A 19,036-nucleotide genomic window follows, 5' to 3' on the forward strand; every position below is an offset into this window, starting at 1 on the left:
CTTTGTTGATTGTGATATGGTGTATAAACAATTGCTAGTGAGAGTACAATGGAAATATGAGTATTTGGAAAGTAAAAGTACCATGAGTTGGATTGAAAATATCCGTTTGTTATATATATAATAAAATTAATTTGTAAACAGATGTTATTAGTAGCTGGAACAGTGATTTCTTCCTTTAACCATAGAGTTCACTTTTTTCTGATGGATGCAACACAGAAATTCTGGTTATTCCAGTGTGTAATTTAGGCCCATATCATCCCACCATGCAAAAGAAAATGGGGAAGGGCTCTAGAAGAAGATAATGCCTATGGTGATACCAATCTGAAGCAACTGCTTGACTTTCTTAGGACTGCAGTGATTCACATCTAAGATCGGACCCCGACACCCATCCTGTCCCATTGCCAAAATCTCCACAATCCCGAAGCTTTATGCAGTCATATGTCCTTGATAGGATGGCTGTGTTTTTCATTTAAACTGATCATGTCCAGAGAGAAGCCTTCTTTGTAGGAGGGTGTTTGCTGTTGGACACATAGCCTGCCCAACTGTGTTTCATATGAAGTATACATTCTCTGGAGAGTCCGCAAGGGATGGACAAAGCCAGAAGCAGGATGAATTGGACACCTGAGGTCTTTTCCTTTGGCATCTCAAAATATTTGTTTTCTTAAAACTGAGCTTTGCCCTACTCAAAGGGAGACTCTTGTTGATGGACAGTGTTGAAAGTATGAGAACCAAGAATACCTCTGAGCTGTGGCAAGATGAGATCTGTGTGTAATCCCATCAACTCACCTCTATACCTAACTTCCACAGGAAGGAAACTCTAGAATATAAGATAGAGGAGAGCTGCTGTGCCCTCTGATCCTGTGACCTTGTAAAAACCAGGCCTCCAATCTGGATGAGCTGAAGAATAATGTGCGCCAGCTGTGCAGTCTAGATGTAGCATTGGGAACCAAGAGTCTATGACAAAAAAAGGCACTTGGACAGGCACATTAGTCCAATTAATACCACATGGTGACCTTATGAGGACTAGTGTCCTTGGGGTCCCTTTTCAGAATTAGGCCTGGACCAAATCTAGCAGCTGGATTTTGTTTACACTAGAGGGTTGCTGTGGTTTAGTTAGCTATACTATTGCTTGTCTGTATTGAATAGGAAAAGACCAGGCCTGGAATTCTCAATATCTCTATTTTATTACACTCAAAAGACACATTCTGATAATTTTTCTGGGGATTCCTGGCAGGAGCAATATGAAACTTAATCCTTACCTCAAGCTCTGCTGTACTAGATTAGCTCATGTATTACTATGGTTAGGGCTAGAGAAGATACAGAAGAGCATTATCTCAAGTCTATGGGCCAGTGGTATATCAAGCAAGGAGCAAAGGACTTCTGTTTCTCTTGTATCTCTTGTACCTGGTTGCTCTAAAGCCTGCCAGGAAGCTCTCTTATTTCCTGTATTGTTGTGGGCATTCTGCTCAGTCAGGAGATGTTGACCTTGTCTGACTTTGAAGAGGTATGGTTATGTTTATCTTCATTATTGTGGGCTATAATCATGCAATACCTGGAAGCTGTGACTTTGTGCAGGGTAATGGTACAGTCTGTCACTAATGAGATGTACTTAATGTATTTTCTTGAGTATGGTTTCCAGAAAGTAACATTGCTTATTGCAATCAGCTAAGATCTAACCGGTCCAAGAGTTCCATGGCCCTCTGTAGGGTTCTCACCATTTTAGTTTCTGTGCAAAAGGGATCTGTGGGATATTTTGAATGTTTTTCCAAAACTTCATTTTAATCATTAGGCTAAAGAAGTTACAGCTTTTTTAAGAACAGGTAGGCTCATTGTCACATGTACAGTGTGAAATAATTTGTATTTTGGTGGGTTTGTATTTGTATGTTAAAGAAGAGTAGTTGACCTTGAAGAAGATAACTAAAAATTTATTTATGAGGTGGTAATGCTGGTAAATGCTATTTGTTCTTTTCGTAGCTAACGTACATATGCTTCTCCCCCCTCCTGTAGCAGCTGAGGTTTCAACTGCTGAAATAAATTATTTTAAGGTGGTTAGTGTTAGATCCATCTTCGGAAAATGAAGGCCACAGCTTTTTAACTAGAAAATTTTATTAACGTCTTTAACAAATCACCAGTGAGGTGCAGTAGTCGTCGTCAGTAACCATTTCTTTGCTGACTTGGAAAAAGTCATAGATGCCGAGACTCTGTGCTGTTACTTGAAAAACTAAGGCCTCTCTCAACAATACAAACATATGCTTGGGTCCTTTGAGAAATTTAAGCTGTTTCCTGAAAGGAGGTGGAGGCACAGTTGGGGTTCTGTCCATCTCTCAGCTCAGAGAATTGGTCATTTTTAGGTACAGCCTTGAACTTTGTGAACTGTTTTCAGCTGATATTGATTGTGTTCTGATTTATTTAGTTGACTATACTGTGGCTACCTGATGTTTATTTACCAGATAATGACATAAACCTAATGATGGGGCACTACACAGAATAAAATGCACAGATAAACTCTCCCAGGTAGGCTTTAAGTTTGTCCAGTTTGTCCACCGATTGTCTGCGTATCAGCTGGCTGGAACTGGAGGTGCTGGGGTGCATGGGGCAGAGATTTCAGCATCCTGGCTTGGTGACAGTACTGGCATGGCTGCAAGATGCACACGAGCTGTTGGTACTGAGGTGACGTGGAAGTGGCAGCAGTACCTGCTAAGAAAGAAGGCAGGTGGCAAGAGCCCAGGGTTGTGAATGGGAAGAATGTCAAGGTGGATCACTCAATGGAGCATTACGCCTTAAAAGATTTTCAGGTGCAAAAAGGTTGGCAACTACTGATGTAGATTACATTCGGGCAGAAAGACTTCAAAAATTACTATCTATTCTGCATTCTAGGTCCAACAAAAATTCACTGGCTAACAACATAAGATTTTATTATCACCAGTAATAGTTATTTACCTGATGAAAAAACTAAGCAGATATCTATTAGCAGTTCCTCATTTTATTATAATTTACATGTGCCTTATACACTGTATTGATTGCAGAGTAGATCAAATAATTTTCTCTGTTATAGCGTGGCTGAGACAGTGACTTCTTAGAAAACATAAGAAATAATTTCTTTTGGAGGTATTGTCAACATATGTGAAATTATTTTCCCATACACTACATCGATTTACTTTTCACTTAGGTAGTCAGCACTGATATATTAAGTTCCTTGTTCTTCAGCTCTCTTGCTTCAAGCTACTCTGCTTCCTGTAAATGTGAACTGAATATGTCAGCCTTTATAAATATCATATGCACTCTGTTCCTCCCAAACAATTGTAGCTGTTAGTAATTGTTCATTACAACGTAACTTCCACTAATGTTCAGAAGCATGGAAGTAATTTGGGGAGAAATATACTTTGTTCTTTTGTACTTAAATAATATGACTCTCTGCCTTAAGGAGAAGCTGAAGTCAACCTTAACTATGGACTCATGAGCAGTATTCACATAGTATAGTTTTAAAATGAGCAGAACAGCCAAGCCGATTATGTCTTTGCCAGGTTTTTAATATGTGAATGTAGTTTTTAATGTTTTAAATATTGTATTTATTAGATTTTTACATAGTGTTTCCTACTTGTAAAAATAGATCAGATCTTTATTAACCAAAGCATTGGTTTCTGTTGTTAAAGCAAAGATTTGTGTAATGAATACATTGATAGCCTATATGTGTTTCTCTTTTTGGAAGAATTGAGGCAGACATAGATAAACTTTCTTAGCACATGATACTGACCTGAATTTTTTATTTTGTTTAAGCTTCTATTCCAAAAAGGCTAGCGTCTTTTTGGCAAGTTTTTATGTTATTTTCTTATTTGGGGAAATGCTGTTCTAGCCAGTTAATATAGTTCTCATATGCTTTAAAATAATCTCTGGAATACTGCAAATCTTCATTGTATTTTGAGAGTGTGCTTTTTCTTTTGTCTTGGACAGTCCATTCAACAGCATAGCTACCTACAGACTTGTGTTGGACTCATTAACTAGTTCCCTTCTGTGCAACAGGAAAAATCCTACACCTACTTTTGTATCTAGACTTTTATTTGGTTAGTTCTGGCTGCTTTGAGCTGCTGAGGTGCTATTATTTCCTAGCACCTGTACAGAATCTCTGCTTATTTCAGACTTTAACAACTGTCGTTCCATTTCTCATAGCAATGGCACTTACTTCTATTAGCATTCCTCCTTCTAATGGCAGCTCATCTTAAAATGGATCATATTATTTGTATGAGTCACAGGGCCACCCGGATAGCAATTTAAGAGAGCATTTTCCATAGCAACTACTTCTTGGGCTCTTTTTGTCACGATTCTTTCCAGATGTGCTGTTGATTCAGGTAATGTTCAAAATCCTGCTTAGAAACACCTTATTTTTCTGTTCTCTTGGATTCTAGAGCTCATCCAAGGGTTATAGTAAGTGTACAATTTTGTACATAGTTTAAAAAAAATAAAATTGAATCAACCATGGAAATGCAGAGGCCTCAGAAAGTTTCTTCTATTTCATTCTAAGCAAAATTTTGTTTCATTTGAATTGGATGGTTATTATTTTTCCAAAAGCCTTATTGATTTTTGTTACACTTAGAGTTTGTGTCTTAGATTTTGGAAGTAATTTATAGTTTTTGACTGTATTATAGCTGCTGTAGAAATCTAGCAATCTTTAATTTAAATGTTCTTGCAAATGTACCTCTTGTAGGACTGTCCCTAGGGAAACCCGATTCTATTAATTTACTATCTGAACTGTCTGAGTACTTTCCAGTTTTCAGTGTTGAAACCTGCATTGCTTTTGATTGTTTTTGTGGTTTTTTTTACCTCAAATTTAAATTTGGAGGGATTAAAGTTTGTCATCACTGCTGAATGTCAGATTTGTAAAAGAAAACTGAAAATTGAAATTATTTGCATTCTGCACGATGCTTCTATGTTGTACTTTTATTTTTCCACTTTAATGTTCTTTTAAACTGTGAAATTTATGCCTGTGTTAAAATTCAAGTGTACTATAATATCTTTACACCCTCTTTGCCAAAAAGTGTCATCCATCCTGATCTAAGAGTCAGGGTTTCCAATAATAATCCCTTCTGATTTTGTTTCTTTAATTGAGTAATTTATCCTCTGCTTTTGTGCTGCTCTTGTAATATCCAGCACAGGTGTAAGTAGCCTGGCTGCCAAATACTAGTCTCCTGTAGTTTTTGTTGACTTCTTAAAGAGGTCTTAAATTTGACTAAGACCATAAACATCACTTTACCCAGTGTTCTGCAACAGATCTATATATTTTTCTAAGACACAGCCATCAAAAGTTTGCAAAATGACATCTAGATAGTATTTCAGAGTTGTATTTTTGAAAGTATCTTGTTTTTTTTATTATTGATAGCTTTTTCAGATTACTTCTCTATGTTTTCTAAAGCCCTACCTTAAAAATAGACTTTGCACACTGGACTGGATTTTTAAGGTGGACTTTCTTTTTTTTTTTCCCCCTAAGCAATCCTCAAAGATGAGCAAAAGGCTAGGAACGTCTCATCAGAAATTAAAAGATCTCTATAACTTTGCCCCTTCAGACATGCACCTTTTCCAGCTCACTCAGTGGCTTTTGAATGGCAGCAAACCCTGTCCAGCTCCCCCTGGTTCCTCGAAGTGCTGAGTGTCTGTGCAAGCTGCTGGCCCCCAGCTCCCTGCTCTGGCAGCTTTCTGTGCCCCACCTTGCAGGCTCCGTAGCTTCTTCAGAAAAGGTCTTAATATCCCCTTTCCCCAAGAAGACCTACCTCAGTCAGTTATTTTTAACATACAACCTGAGAATACCGAACTAGAACAGATACCTTCTGACATACACTTAGCTGATATCTACAGAAGGGAGCAATCTAACTATGGAATGAGCTGGTAGCTAAAACATTGACAAGGAAGGAGCAGCAGTTGGTTGACCTATCCAACTAATAGATTTTTTTTATTTCTAGTTCACTTATTTTAATAATTTAAAAAGTATCATCAAACAGCATTTCAGTAATCAATATAGTGCCATGGATTAAGTAATGTTATTATCCATTTTTGTAGTAAAATTTGAACTAACTTGATCTTAGCTCAAAAGCAGACTTTCTTTGCCCTCAGTAAAAGTTTTTCTGTTTTAAAAGTTTTCCTAAAGACTGTCAGAAATATTATTCAAATCAATAGAGAACTTCATGTGTTAGTTCTGTTAGTCTAGTATGGTATGTAAGAAGTTAGTTGTTTATCAAGACTAAACATGCTACAATTTGTTGTGGAACTATCTTAAAATCTCCAGCTAATGCTATTTCTCTTGTGATGACTCCTTATTGCCATACAGACATCTGTCTTGCTGGGCGCTATGCCTTCTCTCTAATACCGCTCAGTGATAAACCCTATGCCTCTTTTGGCTGTTTTGAGAAAGTCAGTATGAACTGTCTTCACTATGAGTCAGTGTATTATCTTAGAGCTCTAAGACTGTCCATATGCCTTTTTTTTAAAACGCTTCCTTAGTCTGAAACAAATTTTGAAACAGTTAACCCACCAAAGAAGATCAATGAGCAAACTTCTTTATGCAAAGTTGAATCATATGATGGTCTTCATGCTCCTGGCAATGCTTGTGAATAGCTCCATTAGCAGGGAAGTCATATAATTAAATAACATCATGTGGTATCCTATCTCTTTCATTCCCAATCTTTTAAGATACTAATTAAAGAAATATTTGTGTGCTGTTGTCTCCTTCCTTCTAAAATAAATTGTGCCTGCTCTAGGCTTTCATTGTCTTTACTGATACTTTTCTATTTTATAGTTATTATTTTCGTATGCTGTATTTTGTGTGTGCAGTATTTTATTAAAAATGAAGGAGTTTTTTCACTGAGGTAAAATGATGGAGGCGGTGTTTGAATAAACGTTCTCTGACCAAATGCCTTTAGGCGCTTAGATCTTTAGACATGGTACACCTAAAGGAATGGTGACCTTTTTGTTTGAGAATATATATCTTAATTATCTTCTTTACTCAGATGCTTAACTACTTTTTTTTAATGTTAACACAAATAATTAGTGGTGTCAGTAGCTTTTATTCTGTGGCTTGATCATAAATACATATCCAATGATTCCAAATATAATGAAATCCTCAGAAACTGTGTGTCTAGGGCAGTACGCTTAAGTTTATTCTATACCTAGCAATACCTTATCAACTAGGCAAATTTAACAAAACATTGTAGTTTTAAAAAATAAAAAAAAGGTGAGTTGTAATAATTTGTAGAATTTCCTGTATTTTATCAAATTAAGCTATGTAACAGTTTTAACATACTCATAATGTAGCAACAAGTAATGGATGTTGGCATGTTAATAATAGTAGTGATGATTCTGATTTCACAGATCTAAATTAGAATAATTAAAATATTAAAACTGTCAGCTTATTTAGGGCATGTGTGTATTCAAAATTCTGAAGAGTTTCTTAGTTTAAGGCCAACATACAGAATTGTACTCTTGACATATATTTGCGGCTAGTGGAAATTATATGACACTGGTTTATGTAATCTCTATCTGACACCCTATTTGGTAAGTGAGCATTTAAACTGTACCCTCAGATCACTTATCAAATACGAATTAGACACTGCCAAGAGAGTGCATTTTGTTATTTGTACATATTCAGGCAATTTTCTTTCTTGAAATTGCCTTCTAATATACAGTAAAAAGCTCAAGGCATAAATTCTAATACATATTCATATTGATTACTATATGTTGTTTCAAAATGGAGCTAATTATTCCCTCTGTGATATACTTTAAAGTTCAATGTGATCTACACTGGATTTTATGAGTTTTGTTATATATGTTATTCAAATGGGGAGCTGCTTGTAACTTTACGCAAATTAAAGGGAGGACCTTAAGTTACTTCTTTCAAAATCAGACCAATCTTTTTCTTAAATTTCCAATGGAAAGGAAGGAAATAGATTTTGGTATATTTTTATTTGTGTTATCTGTTTGCCAAAAGGATAGATTTGTTGATCAGCATTTATTAAAAGTTGAAAGAAAGCCCCACTCATTCTTTAGCATAACCACCTGCGTTGTAGCAAATGGCCATTTGAAATATGTTGTCAATTCAAGTTAAGAACAGAGCACAATTAACAGAAGTGTATGGTTTTTTAATATTCTGTCTCTGCATCTCAGTTTTATATGTCTGACTCAAATATTCTGAATTCTCTGCAAATGCATTAAAACAATAGTAACTCTTAATAATAACTTTTTTTTGCAATTTAAACATTTATTTGGCAGTTCAAAAACGTTACCAAGAACTATATTCTAGAGATCAAGCCATTCATCCTGCAAAGTACTTTTATCTTTGTCTTCTCTAAACACAAAAAGTGGTGTTGAAGGATGAGGAGGCTGACAATGACAGATAACCTATAGTTTTGTTTTCCTATTTAACTTAGGTGGACCCTGTGCCGTGCCATGTTCTGCTGTAACACAATCCCATGTGTTCAGATGCCATCGGTCTTGTTTTCAGCAGTCCCCATCTCTGCGCCGTATTGTGTTATGGCATAAAACAGGCAGGGGTACTTTAACCAAGTGCTGGTTGCATTCCTATGGAGAATCATACAAAGTCAAATGAACAATAGGAGTAATTTCTAGTAAAAAGCTGCAACCCCCAGAAATAATTGTCATCTTCTAATTTCAGCCGTGTTTTGCAGCACTGTGAATTCTTTTTTTTTTTTTTCTCTGCATTTCTCACACAGTTTGAAGCTTGTTATATCTACTCATGTGTGAGCAGTGCTGCCCATTTGAATGAAATGCTAATGCAGTGGTTATTGGAGCATGATCTATGAAACTGTGGTGTAATTGCTTTCACAGATGAATATATCTTTTCTGAGGGGGTCTGTTTTACTTAGCTGTCATTTCTAAACATAAATCATCGAGACATCAGAAGTGCAATGTTATAGGGCTTGAAAAAGTTCAGAGAATTCAAAGGGCAGTTGAGTGCCTACTTCTTAATTGAAAATTAGTCCCAAAAGATGGGCATAAAGTTCATTCTTTGCCTTTTAAAATTTCTCTCTGAGCATCTACCTTTATACCAGATGATTTTTGTTTGTTTAACAAAAGACCAATCTGCACATTCCAAATTGCTTTTAAGGAGGAAAAAAAAAGGAATAATTTGAAATTGCCAATCTAAAGACAATACAGTTACTGTTACTGGGGGTTGTAAGGAGAGGTGTGGGAATAATGAAACATAGGGAAGAAGCACTGAACTGTGGCTCTGGGGAGGTAAACTGGGGGAAAAGGACAAATGGATACGAAAGCTTCTTCAAGAAATCTCTGCAGTGATTATTCGGAATCAGGTTCTCTCTTTTCCTTCTTTCCATTTACTCTGAAATTTCACATTAGGGACAGCTGCTTCTTCCTATTTCTCCTGGATTCTAGCCTAATGAAAATATCCCTCTAATACTGGTGTAAAATAGAGACTGTTTGTTGTCTATCTCACACCGTGTAAGCTTTGATATCTCCTCCTCACACCTGCCTCCAGCAGAAGTTTTGATCAGATGGTAAATTCCAGGTTTGATGCTCAGATAATATGAGGAAAAGTGCTTGGTGGGTTGGACTCGTGGACTGGGGTGCGTAAGAGCAGGGCCCCCGTCTTTCTGTCCTGTAGTTAATGGAGCAGTCATCTGTGCTTCTTGGTGTGTTCAGAGCTGTGCAGTGTCAGTAGTTCCCTGTGCTTGCTGTAAGGGCACTGGGCCAACCTGAAGTGCTATTTCATGCTGATTTTCCTTCTGAAAGCATTTCAGAAGGGATTGTTCTTTGAAAACAGTGCAAAATAATTGTTCATTTAAAAGAAGTAAGCTATAAATATGCTTTTGTAAAGCATATTTAGTTATGTAATTGGAGTTATGTAATTGGACTTTTGGTCAGCCTCAGACATACAATTTTAGGATAAACTTCTAAAATCAGTAGTGACTGAATTTAAATGCCTGTGTCGCACAGCTATCTTAGATTTACAACTCTGTTGTTGAATATATAGATTTTAAATTTTATGCTTGTAATCAGTATGTCTTGTTTTTAAAGAAAAAGCTTTAAAATACCAATAATATTCTGAAGTTTATTTTCTAAGATGCATGCACATCCATAATGGATTAACAGCATGTTTTAACAAACCATTTATTTGCTTTAGGAGTGACAGAAAGAAGCTGTTTCAAACAGGATCTCTCATCACCGTCTATCTCTAGTCACCTCCTACTGAACCTAAGGTTGAATACTGGGGGTCATGAGGGAAAGAAAACAATAATTAAAGGGAAAAAGTTGATTGAGCTGGGTTTTTTTTCCTCCTTCAGTACGATTAGCATGCGAGAAGCTGGCTGAGTACTCTACTGTATATCATTAGTTCAAACATTTCTGATTTGATTTAACTTTAATGGTGGCTTTTTAAGTTGCATTTCTGTATTTTGTGGAGAACAGCTTAAGTAGTAAAGGCAGTAAAAGTTCTTGTTAGAAGATCTTGTTTCTATAAATCTTAATCTTGGAATTCTGTTAGATTACAATTGGACTGTTTCTAAGAACTCACCCCACTTCCCAAAAAGTTGTCATGAGTTCTTTTATTAAAGCTCAGAAAATTATTCTTAGACTAACAGAGGTGGGGAGTAAAGCAGGAGTGTTTACAGAGTTCACTTCTAAATTGACTGTGATAAGTGGCAATGCAATGTATTATGATTAGAGGTTTCTGGGAGACTCTTTAAGAAGGTTAACTGCAAGGCAGCTCTCAAAAGAAAGCATTTATCTTAGTGGTCATCCTTCAGTGTTTTATACTACTGAGATTTTTTTGTGGGTGGTTAGAACCATTTTTTGTGTTTTATTAGCTGTATCTTGAATACCTCCTACAAGCTGAATGACAGTTTAGGGTTATTAAATCTGTTCTTAGTACATTTTTTTATCCATAGTTAATCTTGACTAAATATATGCTAGGGAACAACCCTTTTTTCTCAGTTGTTGCCCATATTTGTTAAAGCAATTATTCCATTTGACATTTGTTTAGGCTGTAGTTTGATAAAATACTGTATACAATCTACTTTTTCAGTTTGGCATTCAACAGAGTCCTTTATGGATTTATTTCTTCTTGCATTATCTTATCTTCCCTTCTAGTATGCTAAGGCTTCCTTTTCATATTAAGTAATTTTTTCACTCCAGGACAGATGCTTTCACAAATGCACACTCCATGGGTGTATTGCTAGAGATCTATATGATTGCATTTTTTAGGTGTTAGGTTACATTTATAGTTGAGCTGCTTTGGTATCATGTGCTTTCTCTAACCCTGTGTATGGTATTTTTCTTTAATTCAAATTGTTCTTTAACACTGCTTCCAGTGATTTTACTAAAATATTTAGATGATTTTATACTTTTTGTTTGTGTAAAAGCCATGTCTATTATCTATAGATCCCCCAAGCAAAGGCATCTCCATATTTCCCTATTACTGAGGAATGGCCTATGCAATATAAAGTCATTCTTATCTGTAATTGCTGTAATGGAAATTTTCACAGAAACTTCATAATTCTCAAATTTTGTATTGTTCTTCCTTACTAAAGATGCAGAAATTTAAATGTAAAAAGTATTCCAGTCAGAGGAAGGCTAGCAAGCATATGTTGGAAGCAGATAAAACAAAGCGTTAACTCCAAGGACTACTGTCTTAAATGAGACACAGAGTAAATCAGCTTTAAAACACCAAATCATTGAACAATTGGGTTGCTGGCAAGGTCATGTCGTGGGGCAAGATCAGCTATATCCATGTCACTTCTAACAGACGTTTGCCTAGATTGTTCAAAAATAATTCCACTGGCAGTGATCATCTTTCCCCAGCAATTTCTTCCAGTACTTAATTGCTGCCCATACTTACCTGCCATTATCATTAGACCTTGGCTAGATATTAGGAGGAAAAAAACATGACTTTTTCTCCTGCAATTTATGCACGTTACTTCTTGTTCTGTGCGCCATGGATATGGAAAACAAAGTTCTATTTCAACTTGACATAGCATTTTATGTTCTCGTTATCATGTTGCCACTCATAGACTATTTATTGTATTTTTTTCTAGTGTTTTGTTGTCAATTGTTTCTCTGCCTGCTTTTGTTGCTCTCCCCTGAGCAGTCTCCACAATTTTCATGGAGAATTATGTCCAAACTGGATTCAGTATTTCAGCTAAGATCTTCCTGAAGTCACGTAGATCAAAAGAATAACTTCTGTCTTGCAATCTATTTCTGTTTATACTTCACAGTATGATGTTTGCCCTCTTCACAACAGATCATTAATAAGGAGTTCTCCTTAGTTTTCTAGATGGCTTCTTTGGTTTGTCAAGACATTTTTATTCCTGTCTTCATGGCACTTGAAGATCCTCGCAATCCCAAGTCTCATTGAAATGTAATAAGTAGATTTTCTAGTCCATCATCCATGAAAACATTAAACAGGATGGAATCCTGAATAGTTTTGGGTGGAACACCACTTGCACAAATAAATTAATTCCTGGCCATTAAGAAGGGACCATTCCTTTTTTCTTTTCTTTTGTATTTTAGTATGAAGTGACATTAAGTATACTAAGATATTTTGTGCAAGTTTCTTGGTACTTCTCACTGGGATCATTAGTAACTTAAGCCCTGATCTTGCAGCTGCAAGTGTGTTCATCAAGAGACTTCTATTCCCTGTCCTTGTGTTAAGGAGCCTAGCTGGAGGTAGTAGATCACTGTGGAGTAGAATGCAGTCAGGCTTTGGCAGGGAAGGAGAAGTTTCGTTTCACGAATTTTGCTAATCCAGGGAAAAGCTCTTACTCTCCTCCTTGTAATGAGCAACCATATTATAGTGGAGGATATATAGATTGGGAATCCTAGGAATTACTTTACATATGTCAAAGGAAAATGTACAGAATAATTACCAATGTGAAGCAGATGCTGTTAGATTTAACATGTATTTCATTAATCTGAGAGTTTACCTAGTTTTACTGTGTACAGTTTGATTTTTCTTGGTGTTAAAAGTACTACCCTGTTATTTGAATAACAGATTAGTTTGCCAAAAAGGATTACTCTTTATAAATATTACTGTTAAAGAATGTAATTTAATTTGTGCTCTAATAAATTATTTAAAAATGTATTTTATTACCATCATTTACTAAACAATAAGGAGACATTTTGGCTGCAAATAGTGATAACATCTCTAGAGAGCTGTATTTGGATAGTTGTCTTCTTTCCTGATGCAGTAGATAATTAGGAATTATAAATTACGTTTACACTCTTCAGTGTGTTAGCTGGAGAGTATATCAGGCTGTATGTTGCTCTTGGTGCCAGTTCATGTCTTGATTTTCAAAACCTTTTGCACAGAAATGCAAGATAAGTTTTAAGTTTCTAGCAGCAAAGCCAGAAGTGTATTACTTACCTGAGAGATTTAGGTGAAGCCCTTGCCACCTGTTTACATTTCTGAATGACATTTACTTCATGTTTGTAAGTGAGAAAGTCATCATTGAAGTTGTTTTGCTGGCATCTTAGCCTTGTTCCTAGTGGTCAGATAATCTAATTCCAAATCCTGCAAAAATGGTGATATTAATTTTTTAGCTAAAATAAATTGCTTCTGTTTATTAGATTTGGTTCTTGCATGGGAAACCTGAAGTATTTTGGCAGGGTAGCACAGCAACTTTCACAGATGTGGGTAAAGCTGCGTGTGATATGTAATACATGAGATATGATAATGTAGAGCTCTGGGTCTGTCCCCACAGGCTGCTTCATAAATGCTTGGATCTCTTCACTTATGATGCCTCGCCAGCATGGGCAAGGTATTTTTCAACCTCTATCTTCCAGGGACTTACTGGAGGAACTGTAACTCTGCTAGTATGCTAGGCCATGCAGAAGTAAAGGAGGCCGCTTTGGTTTCTTTAGACGCCTTGCCATGACCTGCATCTTTGTTATGTACTCTGTAAAATAATATTAAAAACTGTTGGGTGTCTCTGTCTTCCCTCTGTATTGAAATAGTTAATTACTAAGGATGTAAGCAACCACCATGTATCAGTTGGTAGAATATACAGTCCTGCTCTGCTGAACTCTTGTTAACCCGGATGCTTGGTTAAATGCCACTGGATTATATATTTGAGGTTATTACTGTTCAGATTATCCATGATAGTAGATGCTGATAATATGCCGACATACTCCAGGAGTATGTCTGTGCAGACAGGTGCAGACAGATGCAGGCTTGCTCTGCCCACACTCGGAGCAGGCTGTATGTGAGCTGGTTCCAGTCTGGAAGCCATCAGCATGTTGTGTGGCACTATGCCCAAGCTAAAACACCTTGTCTCTTAGATAAATGAGGCTTTACAGCTTCTGAACTGAAGCTGACTCACATTCAGGCAGCTTCAGGAGTACTGCCAGGGTGAGTTTGCATTCAGCCGCCCATCTGTGTAGATGTATTCATCATTCCACATTACTGTAGAAATCCCCATCCTCATATTCTCATGCAGTCATCTCTCAACATTCATAGGTTTAAGGCCTCCCAACTCCACTTACATTTACTGTAAAGAACTAAAAAATATATTGACAATAATTTTGGGGGGCCAGTTCAAACCTGTGTATGTGCTGTGGGTTTGATTCAAATCTTAGAGCTTCTCAGTGGAGCACTTATGGAGTCACATGACAGCAGCTATTTCACATGACTATGAGCCTTTATTTCCTGGAAGTATTTAGTATGAATTATTATTTCCTGGAATTAAGTGTTTGGTTACATATTTTCCCAAGACAGTAAGGAGAAGTAGTGTACTGAATGGAACTGTCTTGCGAGCCACAAGACAATAGAGAAAAAAAATTCTATTAGCTTCCCTTGGAAAAACATTCCTGGTTGGCTTTCAGAATCCCTCAACACCATCAGCTGAGAAAAAGCATGCTAGGGGCTGCAAAGTTGCATGGGTTTGGGGCTGCAGAATCCACACTGCAGATTTTTCAAAGTGTGGTGACTGGCTCTCCTCTCCTGTGGAAGGTTTTACCTCACTCACTACTTTAAAGTGAGGCTAGAGGGTGTTGCGCAGTTGAACAGTTATGACCACAGCCATTTTGGCTGGCAATACAGAAAAGATGGATGCAGGTGAATCCCATTATCAGATGTTGAAATGATACCAAATAATTCAGTGGTTCTGACTCTTCTTCCTCACTAGTGAGATTTGTGTTTTCGCTGCCAATTTTGAGGTAGTGAAATGATCTAAACTTTGGAGGAGTAAAATTTTCGTATAGCTTCATGTGGTTTTCAAGACAATTTAAAACCTTTATTCTGTTTGTGGCTTTTTACAGCTGTAATAGGTGTTATATATAATTAAATAACATTATATGTCATTAGAAACCTCGTAGATGGCAAGTATTTACCATGAAATTTGCTATTAGTATATTGGGTCTGGCTGGGATGGAGTTAATTTACATAATTTAAGAACTAATCTAAATATATTTAACAACCTTGGAGTTTCTGAGATGTAGCTTTCTTTACCTATCTTCATTCTGAGTGTGTTGGGTTTGTGATGGTTATGTCAATGCTTATCTTCAGGTATTAAATAAGAATGATAATTATGGTATAAACAGATTTATATTTTGCTGTTTACCAGAGGTACCTACTTTACAGCAATGATTACCATGAATTAAAGATTAGGATTTAATCCCACTGGTGTTGATTGCAGACAGGGCAAATCTTTGTCCTACATAACCTGAAAACCAGAGGAACATGTGAAACCTTCTTTTAAAAATAATGTTCAAAACAGCAACAAAATTGTTGCTTGATGCGAGTTAAAAATTGGAAAATGTTCCTTGATGCAAACGACTGGAACACTGTCAAAACTCCTGACTAACCTTTCTTTGTAATTTTACTACAGCCTGCTATCAGATAACTGTAGAAGAACTAACCTAATCTTACTTCATTTAGAAGAAGAGTATTTTACGTAATAATGCAATGTGCTGTTTCTTTGGCTTTAAAGTCATAGAGTACCTGTTGCTGACATTTTCTGTCAGAAAGCTTGTATTATCACCCCTGACAAAACCCCACCTTCTAGGGTTAGGACACATTTCTAAAACAGAAAAGTACAGACTTACATGTCAAAGCTACTGCGGAGAAAAAGCTGAAATTGTGTTACATTTTTCTTTCTGTTTGAGCCAGATGCTCAAAAGAGGGCATATATAGACTTGTGTGTAAATTCTCTGCTTTCTGCAAGGTGAGAGTAATTGTTGAATACGGTAGGAAAAAGATAAGATTTTAATTAAAATGTTAAGGAATTGATATTGTATTTGAGCACAATACATGCAAATGCCAACAGTCTTTCAGAAATTACCATGCAGCAAGTTTTATGCATTTTTATGAGGTTTATAGAAAACAATATACCTATATCTCATTTCAGATTAGCATTATGGATATCTGACCCTTTGACATATCTTTTCTTTAATACCTGTTATTTAAAGTAGTTAATAGCTTTCATTTAAATTTAGACTGTGGGAGACTTATGGCATCCTCTTTAAAACATCATTTAACTGTGAGTAGAATGAAGAAGACAGAATAATAAATGAGACTGTTTAAGTGTATGAATAAAATGCAACTGTTTATCTAAAATTGATCCACGTCTCATAACTTTGAGAGTAAAATAAATGAGTTGTTTTTCTTTGACTCCATCAGAAATATTGTTCTTTAAATATTTACATTAATACATTATGAACTTTGAAATACAAGTGAATTAGCTTTCTTGACATTTTTGCTGGCAAGCTGAAGGACTGTGAGAATTCCAAACTTGTAGCTCACCTTGACTGTATGAAGTTCATGAGCTGTATTCTTACATTTATTAGCAGTTGGAGCCTAAGGTTAATTTATGGCTCATTTATCAATGTTTATTTTTTAATGATTGATCTTGTATAGTTCTGGGGAAAGGCATAGGCCATAACACATTCTGTTCTAAAAGCTATTAAGTATTATACGCTTTTTCTTGGCTGATAAGTCATAGTCATTGAATGTCTTGCAGAAGATGAATGTATTTCTTTTATTTAGGAAAATAAGGGACAGATTATGGCCTTGCCAACATGAGCATTTTAGAGTATAAGAAATAATAAGATACTGCAAGATCTGTGTTTCCAGTTGCATGTTGTAAAAATTACCTTTGTCATATTTCCTCACAAACTCTTTATAGAATCATAGAATCATAGAATGTTTAGGGTTGGAAGGGACCACTAGTGGTCATCTAGTCCAACCCCCCTGCAGTGAGCAGGGACACTGCTAACTAGATCAGATTGCTCAGAGCCCCATCCAACCTGGCCTTGAATGTTTCCAGGGATGGGGCCTCCACTACCTCTCTGGGCAACCTGTTCCAGTATGAACGGGTTATGATATGACCCGGCTGGCTTCTATGTAATCCTATATGTTTCTTAGTGCTTTAAGTTTCTGTTTGCTTTATGGAGATTGAGGGGTCAAGGTTCCAAAGGAAAATATTCCTCATGAACAATTAGATCAAGGAACTTCTTTTCTAGATGTTACATTTTACTTCTAGAATTACAGTTTTGTGGTGGCACAATGAATAGTAATACATCCGCAGGAAAACATTTGAGTAAACATGAGAAAGATGTGCAGAGATTTCTGTACTGATGTCTCTAGGGTACCATATTAACAGGATAATATAAAAATACATTTTATCTGTATAACTTTGCTTTTTATTATTCAATCTGATTTGAATAATTCACGACAGATTTATATAAGATATTCTAGAATTTGGGAATGTGAATTTAAAAAAATAAATACCAAATATTTTTAAAAGCAAGATATTTCACAGAAATATTGTTAGATATCTTACTGTAGTAAAATGGACATGAGGTAAATGTTTTATGAAATAGTTAAATAATGAAAAAACCTATGAAGAGAACTTTTTGGCTGATCAGTTTATTTCATGATTTGACTAGACTTGACAATGTTTACTATCTAAAGAGTGTTCAGAAGGTAATTGATTGTTCTCCCAGTGGTTAAAAGAAACATCTCATGTAGTCTGATATAGTAGTACATGTTCTGTGAGAATATAACAACTTCTATTTTATTTTATCAGACAGGAAGCTTTGCTTGCTGCAATTAGTGAAAAAGATGCAAACATTGCCTTGCTTGAACTGTCTGCTTCAAAGAAAAAGAAGACTCAGGAGGAAGTAATGGCTCTTAAACGAGAGAAAGACAGATTAGTACATCAGTTAAAACAGCAGGTGGGGAGACATACATTTTCATACTTTCATGGCAACAGAAAATTGGTGTTATTTTCATTTATTCTATTTGATTCTAACCTTGTATTGAAAGCCTTCAAGCCAGGTCTGACATGTGACAGCAGTTATGAAAGGTAGGTGGTGTTCAGTGTAAGTGGTTTTGTATTGCTTCTCTGTGGATGTTAAGTATTTAGCTGCATGTTTGCTTGGCTCATACTATATGCAGCCAATACACTTTGTTTTCCCTCCTCAATAGCTTCCAAACTTCTTCATTATGTGAGACAGAGGAGAGCAGATGCTCCTTGCCATAAAGCAAGATCTACCTGTTCCATTGACTCTTTCTAACTTTATTCTGTTCAGTTATTTGCTTATCTGTTGTAAAATAACTGTTTTCAGAAGGTTTCAGGCTTTCTGAGAGGTTACCTGGAAATTGTGATTATCCTTAAAATAAACTGTCAAACGAGTAAAATCACCCTGTCTTTGACACTGTAAGTCATTTGAGGTTTTAGTAAAAAAACCATGGAGTTACAAACTTTAGAAATAGATTTTATCACAAGCAAATTTAATTTACATTCTGCTTTATTATTGCGGAAAATAACCATGCTAGACACAGTACACATGTACCAGAAACAGTACACGTGTCTCTTCTCTGTCTGATTAATACGTTTAAAACTCTGCATACTGTGCAATGGCTACTCCCCCTGATTTTTAGAAGCTAATAGTCATAGCCAGAAGAGTTATTGTAGGCAAGAGGACAAAGGATGTTCAGGTAACCTAGGTACTAAAGACCTGCGCTGTGTGTTGTGTATGTTGTTAAACACCTTTCCTTTTTCAGAATAGGTGAAAAAAA

General features: G+C 36.1%; 1 protein-coding gene across 1 annotated transcript in view; it reads left to right on the forward strand.

Annotated features, from left to right (window-relative positions):
• ERC2 (ELKS/RAB6-interacting/CAST family member 2) overlaps positions 1-19,036 on the forward strand; it is a 362,739-nt gene that overhangs the window by 326,063 nt on the left and 17,640 nt on the right. The window contains exon 18 of the mRNA XM_035894657.1: positions 18,042-18,189. Within this exon, the coding sequence (XP_035750550.1) occupies positions 18,042-18,189 (148 nt within the window). The remainder of the gene's footprint in view (positions 1-18,041; positions 18,190-19,036) is intronic.

This window comes from Egretta garzetta, unplaced genomic scaffold, assembly GCF_000687185.1.
Source record: "Egretta garzetta isolate BGI_Z169 unplaced genomic scaffold, ASM68718v1 scaffold215, whole genome shotgun sequence".
Lineage (NCBI taxonomy): Eukaryota > Metazoa > Chordata > Aves > Pelecaniformes > Ardeidae > Egretta > Egretta garzetta.